Source organism: Chanos chanos, chromosome 10 (assembly GCF_902362185.1).
Source record: "Chanos chanos chromosome 10, fChaCha1.1, whole genome shotgun sequence".
NCBI classification, from domain to species: domain Eukaryota; kingdom Metazoa; phylum Chordata; class Actinopteri; order Gonorynchiformes; family Chanidae; genus Chanos; species Chanos chanos.
Window position 1 is genome coordinate 37724287 of NC_044504.1, and position 12755 is coordinate 37737041.

The window sequence follows — 12755 nt, forward strand, 5'->3', positions numbered from 1 at the left end:
ACCACAGGGCAAAACCCAAAAATCCAAAGAATACTCTGGGACGAAGATTAAATAGATTAAGAGTTTAGAACAATATAAGTGTGATAAGGTAAGAAGCATATTTTAGGTATTCACATGCTGTAAAGCAAATATCACAGTGGAAAATTCTGTACTGTACAAACATTTACAGTAGATCGCACAACCTTTGTAATTACTTTTTCTTGCCCTTCTTTAAGCTTTGTTTGTAGACCATATTAATACTTAAAACTTTTTCTCCAGGGCAATGTCATCCCTGATACAGCGCTTAGATCTTTTTTTGGCCTTGCAGCATTGGTACGTCATAAGGACAGCAAAAACTGCAGCAACAATGGAGAGGCTGAAGAGAACATAGAGACCAGTCTCAGCATCAGAAGGAGATATTTCCATACCCAGGAAATTGACTACCATGTCTCCATCGGGGGAAGGTGGAGAAGTTGTTCCTGTGGAGAAAGAAAGACAAGCATTTGTTGAGTGAGGCGTTACTGGTTGAGATTACGTATGGTTTTCAATATTTGTGGCAACTTTACCTTCCGGTTCAGGGGTAAGACACTCATGAGGACCATGTGCTGGATCTGGGAAACCATTGCAAGAGATAATAGAGCCATAATATCTTGCTGATTCTTTTGCTATTCTGGGAAGAGAAGGATCTGATCGATTTACATAGAAGAGTCCAAACTTCTCATCAAAGCCTGTTGCCCACTCCAGATTGTCCATTAAAGACCATGCAGTGTAGCCACGAATATCCACACCATCAAGCAAGTATGCTGAAAACAAAAATGATCTCTTTACCATCACAATAAAATTTGGCATTTTCAGTTCCAAAAGACTTAACTATGAATTGCAAAAAAAAAAAAAAACCTTAAAAAATCTATTACTTAATTATTTCTATGCATGACAAACACTGTATCATAGCTCAAATACTCTCAATTACCAACACTCTCTTAGTGGTTCAGAGGCATGACACACATTAGTACCTTTCAGGGCCTGATTGATGTAGTTCTCATAAAAGTGAATTCTATGGGTGTCATTTAAGTTCATTGCGCCTCTCTCTGAGATGCCGTTTTCAGTGATGTAAATTGGTGGGTTGCCATATTCTTCTTTAATGAAGTTCAGGATTTTTCTGAAACCTGTGGGGGTCACCTTCAGCCAGGAGGAGCCAGAGTCGAGCCATGTGCGGTCAGCAATAGTTCCTGCCCCCCTAGAATGACACATAGTATGCAGTGTGTTAATTATTTGGCTTTGTGAAAAAGACAGATACACAGAGGTGTTGGATATTTGCAGAGCCTTACCTGTCTCCATCGTAGTGCTGGAGCTTCTTGTAGTCCAGCGGATATGTCAGAACAGTTGTGTAGTGGTTGAATCCAAAATAATCGTAGGTGCCTTTAACCCTCTGTATTTCGGCTGGAGTAAATTCTGGGAGTCTAGATGGGTACATAAATGCAGTTTAAGATCAGTGTTGCATGCTGGTTGACAATGTCCTGCGAACTGATTGGTACGTGGACCCTTACCGAGATTTGGGAAGGCCAGCGGCCAAGCTTCTTTCACGAATGATGTTTTTCATCACGTCGTTGTAATCTCCATTAAACACAGGGTGAGCAAACCAGCCAATGTAGAACTACGGCAAGAGGAGTAGAACACAAATTTCAAACTCAGGAACTGCTGAAATTGAGCTTGATGACTGAACTGCACATTACTTTGCTCCCTGAACTGGTTGAGACAGTTTGAGAAAGTGCAATAAGTATGAACAAATTGTAAGAACTCACTTGCACAACACGTCTGGCTGCTTCTATGTCTTCCTGTTTGTAGGGATTACGGGGTTCTGCCCAGTCAGAGTTTATGGTAATGCCAACCATTCCACCCTGTTTGGCTCTGTACTTGTCATTGTAGAGATGCCAAGCTTCTGCATGAGCCTTTAGGAGGTTGTGGCCCACAATGTAAGGCAAAGTACCTGGCCTGAAGCTTATACCTAAATGTAAAAGAAATATAAATAAACTCAAGATTCAGCACTAAAAATGACTGACTTCTGCATCCATAACCAGATTTTCACATTCCTTGTCTTTTTATCTAGAAGCTACAAGAATGCAGACATCCTTAAAAAGAGTTCAGTTTAGTATTTATGTTTAGTATCCTTCAAACAATTCTTTTAAAAACTTCATAGTTTTTTTTTTTAAATAATGCATTTTTAGCAGGTCATTTGAATGCCCCGAAGCCAGTTGGGGGAATAAGACCATACCTGGTGCGGCAGCTCCATAGCCATGGCCTACGTTTGCAACATTATAAGGCTCATTGATGGTGATCCAGAACTTCACTTTGTCTCCAAGACTATTGAAAATGACATCTGCATACTCCTTGAACCTGTCAACAATGGTGTCATTTTCCCAGCCTCCGAGGTTCTGCACCGCTTGAGGCAAGTCCCAGTGGTATAGGGTAATCTGTTAATATGAAGAGAGAAAAGTCACAAGTTTTAACTCTATGTAATCCACCACTTACCTGATCTTTGTATTTAAAACATCACAGTCTCTTTCTCTATTATGTAAAGATACCAATATGCTGTTTAAAAGAAAAAAAAAAATGCCTCCACTGGTGAAGAGCTTCATTCACAAGTGTACACTTCAGAGAAACCAAGACAAGTTAAGGTTAAGGTCTCTTCTGTTTCATAAAAGGAATGATATTTATTTAATTGTGTGTCATTTCTAAATTCCAATTGAATTTTGCCAATTTATTATTTTGTGATGTCAATTTTGCCATGACAAGAAACACATAATTTGTAGAATTATGTTTTCATAATCCTCCATTTTTGTGATCAAACGGGTGTAGCCCAAATTCAAATGAACTTAACCATGTTCTTCAACATAATTATATTCCATAACAACTCTGGTTTCGCTGTGGGTCTTTCCCTACCTGTGGTTTAATATTAGCAGCCAACAGTGCATCCACCAGTCTGTGATAGTAATTCAGTCCAGCCTCGTTAATGTGCTTGGTGGTTCCATCTGGCAGAACCCTGGGCCATGATATGGAGAAGCGATAGTGGTTAACTTTCAGCTGTTTGAGCATATCCACATCTTCCGTTATTTTGTTGTAGCTGTCGCATGCGATATCACCGGTGTCATCATTTGCCACCCTTAGTGGTGTGTGAGCAAATTTGTCCCAGATACTCAAGCCTTTTCCATCCGCTCTCCAGCCGCCTTCAATCTACATTTAGGGAAAAAGAAAAAACAAAGTTAGAATAATGAAGAAAGGGCTGGTTTTGGAATTCAGTAGTCGGTGAAGACAACCAATAAGTGCATGTTACTGGATGTATACGAGAATGTATATCACCTGATATGAGGCTGTAGCAGTGCTCCATGCAAACCCCTTCATGAAATGACCGTACAATGGTTTCTCTTCCTCTGGCTGAGGAAAACCATTGTCTCTCATGATGAGATAGTATAAGTGAGCAGAGCGTTTTGGAGTCCTTGGTCGATCCGGATGTTTGAAGTCCACATGATGAAGCCCAAAGCCTACTTCATATCCATTAAGCCATTCAAATGAATCCATGAGAGACCAAGATGTGTAGCCCCTAACCCTCACGCCGTCCAAGCTGTATGCTTAATGAGCAGGAGGGAAATGTTTTCAAGGTATATCTTAATGACCTCTTATAATCTTATTTTGCTATTTAACTTTAAAAAATGAAGAAATAGCCACAATCTTTTCTTACCTTTGAGTGCTTCATTGACGTAAGTCTTGAGAAAAAATATTCTGTCTGTGTCATCAAGTGTTGTCTTAGAGTCTGTGGACACTCCATTTTCTGTTATGTAGATCTCTGGGTCTCCATACTCCTCTTTTATCCAATTGAGAAGCCTCCTCAAGCCCCGTGCAACAGCCCTTAACTCTTTCAAGGCAGTGGCTTGAGAATCTGACTCATCCTCCTTTTGAAGATCCTGATCATCCTCATAAGATGCAGGGGAAACATTGGCAGTTATATGATGGACTTTTTTGGTTGTGTACGCGTTTATGCAAAAGACATCAGCTGTGCCTTGTATGTAGGCTTTCTCCTCATCAGTAAAAGAAGGTAGCCTAGTCTGTGGAAGACCCTGAAGTTCACTCTTAATGCCCACTTGCCACTTCATGGCATCTGGATAGTCACCATTTTTGAATATGGGATGTGCAAACCAGCCAAGCTGAAACTGCATTGCACGGTCAGCAGCAACCACATCTTGAGGGTCATCAACATTTTTGGGCTCAACCCAGTCAGCGTTGAGACTGATTGATACTAGTCCACCTTGAGATGTCCTGTATTTGTCATCATAGGTGTGATAAGCCTTGGCATGAGCTTTTAGAAGGTTGTGTGCTACCCTGTATGGAGCATCTCCTGGGCTCTTGACATTGGGAGGAAATTGTCCTATTCCATAACCTGACCATGCAATGGTGTGGGGCTGATTGAATGTTATCCAGAACTTGACTCTGTCTCCAAAGGTTGCAAAACAGAAATCACAATAGTCATTGAAGATGTCAATCATGCTGACACTGTCCCAACCTCCTGCATCCTGTAGTGCCTGAGGGAGGTCCCAGTGGTAGAGTGTCACCATGGGTGTGATATTGTATGCTAGGAGGCCATTAATGAGCCTGTTGTAATAGTCAACCCCTTTCTGGTTAAGGGAAGCCCTTAAGCCATTGGGGAAAATCCTGGACCAGGATAAGGAAAACCTGTAACTCTTTACTTTCATGGCTCTTAGCATGTAAAGATCTTCATCTATTTTATTGTAACTGTCACATGCCACATCACCATTGGCAACTTCAGGAATGGTATTGGGGCCATGAGTAAAGGTGTCCCAGATACTTGGTCCCTTCCCATCTGCGTTCCAGCCACCTTCAATCTGGTATGCTGAAGAGGAAACACCCCAGTGAAACCCATCGGGAAAAGTCCCATAGTGGTAAAGCTTCCACTGAAATTTTGTCTGACGTGAAAATTTATCCCAGACAATTTTGGATTTAGAGGGAACCTCAGATGGGGGCAGAGCAGGACGATTCATGCTTTGAAATCTTGTGCTATGAATTCCATTTGGGTTGTTTACTCTCCCTGCTACAAAGCCATTCAATTCAATGACTTGTGCATAATAATATGCTGATTTCTTGGGTGTCCTAGGCCTGTTTGGGTCTTCAAAGTCCACATAGTGCAAGCCAAATCTTTCACTGTAGCCTTGTGCACCTTCGAATCCGTCCATCAATGCCTGTACAGTGAACCGTTGCACATCAACACCATCTGTACGTATTGCTGTAAAATTAAATAGAGAAAATTAATCTAAACATTTGACACAGAAAAAATGTAAACATGGTGCATATGAGTTTAAATAGCACGTTGAAATTTGAGTCCAATCAAGGTTGTTCCTCACCAAATTTTTTACAGAAAAATTTTTAATCAACCAACTGATTTACCTTTAAGTGCCTCATTAATGTAACCCTTCAGGTATTCCACACGTTGTGTGTCATTGAGCACATCTCTGTTGTACTCTGTTGGCATCCCATTACCAGTGATGAAAATGGGTACTTTTGTGACAGATGTATACTCTGCAGCAATATAGTTCAGCAGTCGACGAAGCCCCCAGGGCACAGACTGGATTTGACTGGAGGCAGTGGTGGGCCAGTTGGGATCTACATGTGATTGATAGTCTCCTACAATATCTGGTCCAGGGGCACAGTTGCCTGTACTGTGGCTGACCAGACGGGAGGTGTAGTGGTTTAAACCGAAGAAATCAGCTGTTCCTCGGATTCGCGTTTTCTCAGCATCTGTGAAGACAGGGAGTCTGGCAACTTCTGATGGTGAGCACTGTTGTTTCTTAAGATCGATCTGATTTTTTAGAATTGCAGGGTAATCTCCATCAACAAATATTGGGTGAGCAAACCAGCCCAGCATGAACTGAAGATAACGCTCTGCTGCCACTACGTCTTGTTGATTTGCGGGGACCCGTGGCTCTGCCCAGTCTGAGTTGAGAGCAATGCCCACTCTCCCACCCTGCTGCTTTCGGTATTTATCATTATAAATATGCCAGGCCTCTGCATGAGATTTCAGTATGTTGTGAGTCACCTATGAGAGCAGGGTTTAAAATTAGACCATGCATATTTGTTCAGTATCAAATATAAATGTAAAATATAGCAAACTTACTTGAAAAGAAGCAACCACAGGGTCTTTGATGCTGGGAGGGTGCTGCCCTGTGCCATATCCATAATTGCTGACTACCCAGGGACTGCTGAAGGTGTTCCAGGTCTTGACTCTTGAGCCATATCTGGAGAAGCAGAAGTCAGCGAAGTCTCTGAAAGCCTCCACGATAGTGTCACTGGTCCAACCTCCAAGATCTTGCAGGGCTTGAGGCAGATCCCAGTGATACAGGGTGGCAACAGGCTCAACACCAGACTGAATAAGGGTGTCAATCAGCTTGTCATAATACTGAGCCCCCTTCTCTTGAAAGCTCTCTTTACGACCATTGGGGAAAATGCGGGCCCAGGAGATAGAGAACTGATAGGTTTTGGCTAGCATACCCCTAAGCAGGTATGCATCATAGTCCACCTTGTAGTAGCTGTCACAGGCCAGATCAGCAGTCTGGTTGTTAAAGGCATGACCTTCATGACCAAAGCGATCCCAGATAGTCTCACCCTTCCCGTCTTCAGACCAGCCACCCTCTACTTTGAAAGACTCACTAGAAACAGCCCACTGAAAGCCTTCAGGAAAAATGTCGTTCAGGAATGTGTCCCGCTCAGCTGCCGACTGGGAACGGAATTTGTCCCACACAGTCTGATACGAGGCTGGGGAAGCATTCTTCTTAATGACATCATCACTCTTTTGGTTCTCAGTCTGAAGACTAGATAAGGAAAATGTGAGTACAGCAGGTGTATGTTAGATATAGACTGTATAAAATGTGTTGCTTTATAATGTGTGGCTTAGATTAGACAATGCTTTTGTACAACACAGGCAATTTAAAATATTGATTAAGAAAACATAACTGAAAGGTAGAAAAAGAGTACAAGGCTCATATCGAGAGCTTTGCAATACAAGATATATTACCTAGTATGGGGGCCTTCATGATCTAGATTTCCCAAAAGGCCCACAATGTCACAGCCCAACAGATGTAAATCTGTGTTTCTTAAAACTGAAAAAGGAAGAAAAAAAAAGGCTTGTGATACCGAGACACAACTGGGTCATTTGCCACATTTCTGATTATTCATCGAAAAATTATGTCTCGTATGACAGTCTTTCACATCAGTAAGCCCTCCAGAAAACATCAGAATTTAAAACGAAAATCACCTTAATTTTCAACAAATATATCTCAGTGAATATCTGGCCAACATCATTTGGTCTTAACACAGCTTTTTTAAAATTCTCCCACTTGCTCTTAAACAGTTCGTGTTAGTCTAAAAAAAAAACAACCCACTTTAAAATACCTTGTTCTAAGTTAGACACTTATTCATTTCATCTCAGGGGTATGGTCATGAGAGTAAAAATAACCATCTTCATTGAACAGAAGATTATCCAGGGTTACTATGATAAATTCTGAGGTTTATATTCAGTACACTTTGCAAATCTGGAGGTTCAGAGATTGTATTTGTAAAGATATAAATGTATGTCCTATTTAATGATTGTTTTGACCATTTTAACAGTGGTGTGGAACTGGTGTGATAGTAGTTAAATTAATGAATTATCTTGAGTTATACTGTTACATGCCTGTAGTTTTATTTTATTTACATTTGCTTTCATTCATTTTGCAGAGGCTTTTATCCAAAGCAACTTCCAGTTCAGACAGATTGCTGTGTAAATGACTCCACTAAATTCATTATCAGGTTAGATAGACATACACGAGTAAGTTAACAGAAAATAATAAAGTGAATTACAAGTGATCTAAACTGCAGAGTATCATGGTTATATAACTATATGATTTTATTATCTAATTGTATCAGCTATAACTGTTGCCAGCTGTCAGGTTAAAGTACATGGATTGTTTACCTTCAAGGACACGGGTGAGAGGTTGAACTCCGTGTTGGACACTTTTCTTCACGTGGAACTCATATATCAGGGTGGATCTCTGTCCACCGGTCATCTTCATTGAAATGCAAAGATAGTGTTAATGGACATGAATGATGATCTTAACAACTGTGATAAGATAATCATTAGCATACGATGGGCATAACAGTCACGCTCTTTGTCCAAGCAATGTGTTAATAATTAGCTCATCTGTTTTCATAATTTTCCATGAAATGGCATTTAAAGAAACTGGGTTAGTGACACTTAAGATAAGATAACACTTTATTAATCCCCAGGCGGGGAAATTTGGGAATGCCTTGATGTGCTGAATGCCCCCACAGAGGCCTGTGCAGTAAAACAAAATAACAAATGACAACAAATTCTAATCATGAAAAACAAACAAAACAAAAACAAAACCAAAATAACGACAAACAACAACAACAAATGCCACCTTATTTTCAATTAATGCTGTTAGACTGACACATTTTTTTTTTTTTAGCTGTTTTGTAATTTTGTTGGTTTCTCGCTTCTGTGGATGTCTGATCTGAGTTTGTGCTTTACTTTTTGTCTCTATGAGTTGAAGGTCATTTTTTCTTCTTCAGTTTTGTTGTTTTTTTCAAGCTGCCCTATTTTAGTATTCAGAGAACTGATAATAATGATGATGATGATGATGATGATGATGATGATGATGAAGATGGGTGTTGTTGCGATTGTGTTTATTTGTTTGTTTGTTTATTTGTTAAGAGATGGGGGGGGGGGAGACTATGGCAGCCTATAGAATCACTTTGTCACACCTCTATGCCCCACAGGGATTTTGGACTCCACCAGACCTATACTGTGGCGCCACCATGAGTTCAAACCTGCAAATTCAAATTTGAGACTCTGAAGTTTATAAGTAATCATTAATAAGTGGTCATTACTTATTACCCACTCTCTAGCCCCACCCAGAGGCTATCTTTCACAATCAGGCAACACTGCCCCATACGTCATTCTATCAACCAAGAGTCCAAGAGAAATATTATATCTTCTTACATCTAATAATCCATGTGGAGATAGGTAACTGGCTATGCAGAAAGCGTGTCTCAATCACCTAACCAGTGCCGACACTTTACAAGTCTTGAAATCTCTTGGCAGACATGTGACCACAAATGTCACATACTTCACCACCACTGGGGCCTCCTACAGGCCAGTTTTACCAGGGATCCCATAAGAACTGCTTTTAGTCCTAATTTGAGCTTTGTTTTTTTCTTTTATTTATTTGCTGTTATGGGCTAATATGCTACACCCTGCAGGCGTTATATACTATATATACTACGTCATCGTCAATGTTACTAATAAAAACATCCCAACTGCATGCTTTAGTTAGTTTTTTTCACCTTGCAGAGACAAGCCCTATTTTAGTGCATGTTACAGAACCTTGCTTTACACTGAAGTCTTTTCAAATGTTAAGACTGAGTCCTTGTTTTGTTTACGTGAAAAGATAGTTTCTCTTTTTACTGAAAGTGAAGTGAATTACCTGTATATCCGTCAGCTTTGTTGTTAAGCTTGATCCGGGAGTGTGGTCATAACTGATATGCACAGAAAGGAAATCCATATGTGCCTAATGAAGAAATACACATTTTACACACACATAGCATATGTATGTTTATACGTATATCACAACACGGCAATCGTTGTGATGGCTAAACAGAATATGTTTGTCTGCAAATCATTTGAAGAGAAGCTTTATATATCTGCCATCATGTTTAGCATCCATACCCTGTTAATAGCCCCAGTTTGGTAAATTCTGGCAACATCATCAGCACTGATCCCAAGTGATATACGCCCCCCTGAGGACACAGAAAAATGACCATGTAGTTGATGGTTGAAACTCTTTAATTCACTGGTATGTGCTGAAAAAAGTGTCAGTCTTAAAAGTCTAAAAATGTTATCTTTTCATTGTTTTTTATTTGTTAACTCGTAAAATTTTGCTTATTGACATCAAACTACAAATGAATAAAAGGACGTATTCAAAAATGAATGTACCAAATATTTCTTCAATACAGTAAAAGCTGCTTTACGTGATTACTTTGAACTCAAGGAAAATTTATTAATGAATAATTCAGTGGGAATAACCCCAAAGTTCATTGTAATCTCTAACATCTTGGCTTCTACATGAAGTGTTAGGATTTTGGACTCTACGGTCAATATTTTTATTGCAGGTCATTTCATAAGGGCTGTAGTACTAAGCAGGGTTCAAATGTGAGTGATCAAACTCTGGGTCCAAGTAAAAGTTATTTGTCACAGAGTTGGCTCAATTTTTAGCTCTGTTTTTCACCATGACAACTCATGTTTCACCATCCACTGAAGGTGTGGTAGGGTGTTACTTTAGCCTTGCTTTTGGTTCCAGCTGGACAAAATCATTTGGCCTGAAAATTTCAAGAAAGAGTAGGAGAGGAAAGGATTGCATGGACAAATGATTGTACCCAGTAACTTTTGAAATCCGCGGCTTCATGAAATGTTCTATAAGGGCAAGAACAGGGCAAAAATACTCTAAAAGGTGAACAAAATCTATGTGAATAAATTGTACACCACAAGGTATGCATTCGTTGCGGTGGACTTCTGTGCCTTATCTGTCTAATTATCTAATAACTTACCTCTGGCAGAAAACCTCTGGTGGTAGAGCTGGTACACATTAGCATGACAGTGGGCAGCGTTTTGCATTTGCTCTTGCTCTGTAAGCTCGTGAAAATGGCTAAACGTGATCCAAGAATCGACAAGGTCGCCAAAAGCAGAGAACACAAATGAGGCATATTGCTCAAACAGAGTTGGTAGTTCAGGACTCTCCCATCCTCCATATCTGGTTCTGAGATTTTCTGGTACGGTGGAATGATGGAGCACCAGCAGAGGCTGGATGCCAGATTCAGTCAACTGCTCCAGAAGGGTCCTGTAGCAAGTCACTGAGTCCTCATTGGGCTGATTGGATTTGCCAGTGGGAAGGAGTTGAGACCAGGACAGGGGTACCTTGAAGTGAGTTACTCCTCTGCTCTGAAGATACTGGAAGTGGTCCTTGGACTGGGGTGGTAGAGCAGCTCGACAAATAAAGATATCCTCGCCCGGATCTCCGGAGGACAAAGTTTGGCCAGAAAGAGGATTCGTTTGCAGGTCTTTTACAAAGTTGTTGGTTAGAGGACCTGCAAGAAGCATGAACTCCTCCTGGTTCTTCCCATTCCCATGGCAGCCATGAAAGCACAAGAAGAGACAGAAGAGTCCGTTCAAGAATTTCATTGTCACGGTCTGAGAGGACAAAAGTTTCACAGAGCACTTTATAGCTTAGCGTGCTAATCTGTTAGTTAATCACTTTCACAATCAAGCCATGTAACTAAAACCTGCAGATAGCCTTTATTGCAGTGGTGTTGATAATTGTTTGGGACATCGCTGATTCAGACATTTGATAAAGTTATTTTGAGAGGAGATTATTTTCCTGATAAAATAACTGCATGAAGAGATACGCTGAGATAAACACAAAGTCATGAGACACCCTTGAGTAGGGGGAGCAGATTTCCTTGTTTGCTTATAAATTCTGTAGACTATATGATTTACCTTTAAAATTTGTCAGTGGAACCTTAGTTGTCACATAACTCTTTGTTTTGAGTTCCTTCCCATATGACCCCATAATTTTGTTTTCAGGTTCTACCCGGCAGCAAATTTGGCCAAACTACAGGCATGGGCTGTTCGGTTCATCATTGGTCCAGGCGTTAGAAGGGAACCTCTCTGGATTTCTGGGAAAAGTTCTATTTTTTGAGACTTGTTTTTGGGCAAATTTACTACCAAATAAACATTACTTTCCTTATTACTTACTAAACATAACTCTTTGTCCCTATGTGCCTCTCTGGCCGTTCCCACCCACCTAACCCCGGTGAGTGAAGTTTGCTCTTTTCCCCCAAGCCTAAAATTCCTAGAAATCCTTTAAGATTCACTCTCTCAACCTTTACTCAATGCTGATAAAGGAAATTCATATATCATTGCTAAAGTCCATATATCTATTGCTAGAGTCTGTCAAACTTACAGCAGGATCACATCGTTGCCTGAACTAATACCAAACATTTCCAGACCAAAGTGAACTTACAGTGCTAAACTCGAAATTCCACAGGGAATGTAACGTTGTATGAGCACTCTCACATATTTCTTATAATCACTTATACAGGCAGCAATAACATGTAAAAGCTAAAGCAAAGGAACATTTTGTGGATTATATGTTCAAGAAACCCAAGAAAAAAAAACTGGTGACAGTCAGTCTGTACATTTTCAAACATTTACCCATGGCAAGAGAATGAGTTCAATCAAGACAATGTTTCAAAATTTATTTATTTTTTTTTTCCAAAGTTTTTCATTTTGTTTAAACTCAAATAACACCTTACAAAAAGTATAAAAAAAGTATAGCAAGTTTTAAAAAATAACTTGATTTTGAGATGATGTAACAAAATTCTTCTTGGTACCATATTTTGAGTCAAAATTTGTGGACTGCATCAAGACAAAACGTGTTCTATTTTTTCCATGATCCAAAACCACACGTGTTAAATGTTGCTTCATTCTGAGATGTAATGACACATTGTCTCTCCTGGACAGACAGTACTTCATTTGAAATTGCATAGAGAATCAAAATAAGACACGAATTATGCAATTAGTGTGGTTGGTCTAACTGCTGGAGACCATATCTGCCTCAGTAGGCAGGGCAGTATTTTCGTGTTCATGAATGGTTTAC

The 12755-nt window shown here is 40.0% G+C and overlaps 1 protein-coding gene across 1 annotated transcript; it reads right to left on the minus strand.

Annotated features, from left to right (window-relative positions):
* Nucleotides 1-240: 240 nt before the first annotated feature.
* Nucleotides 241-11278, minus strand: LOC115823296 (lactase-phlorizin hydrolase-like). The gene is made up of 17 exons (XM_030787338.1): nucleotides 10648-11278; nucleotides 9770-9840; nucleotides 9528-9611; nucleotides 7994-8087; nucleotides 7058-7142; nucleotides 6161-6854; nucleotides 5434-6082; nucleotides 3716-5272; nucleotides 3337-3605; nucleotides 2920-3210; nucleotides 2252-2450; nucleotides 1782-1984; nucleotides 1527-1633; nucleotides 1308-1439; nucleotides 993-1216; nucleotides 546-782; nucleotides 241-458 (listed from the first exon to the last, which is right to left on the minus strand). The coding sequence occupies exons 1-17, from the start codon at nucleotides 11276-11278 to the stop codon at nucleotides 241-243; spliced, it is 5745 nt and encodes a 1914-aa protein (XP_030643198.1).
* Between the last annotated feature and the right edge of the window lie 1477 nt (nucleotides 11279-12755).

Coding starts and splice junctions, on each gene's coding strand:
- LOC115823296 (XM_030787338.1), bottom strand. CDS start 11,278: ATGAAATTCTTGAACGGACTCTTCTGTCTCTTCTTGTGCTTTCATGGC. Junction 1,634..1,781: donor CAGCCAGACGTGTTGTGCAA/GTGAGTTCTTAC, acceptor CTCTTGCCGTAG/TTCTACATTGGCTGGTTTGC. Junction 459..545: donor TCTTACCCCTGAACCGGAAG/GTAAAGTTGCCA, acceptor CTTTCTCCACAG/GAACAACTTCTCCACCTTCC.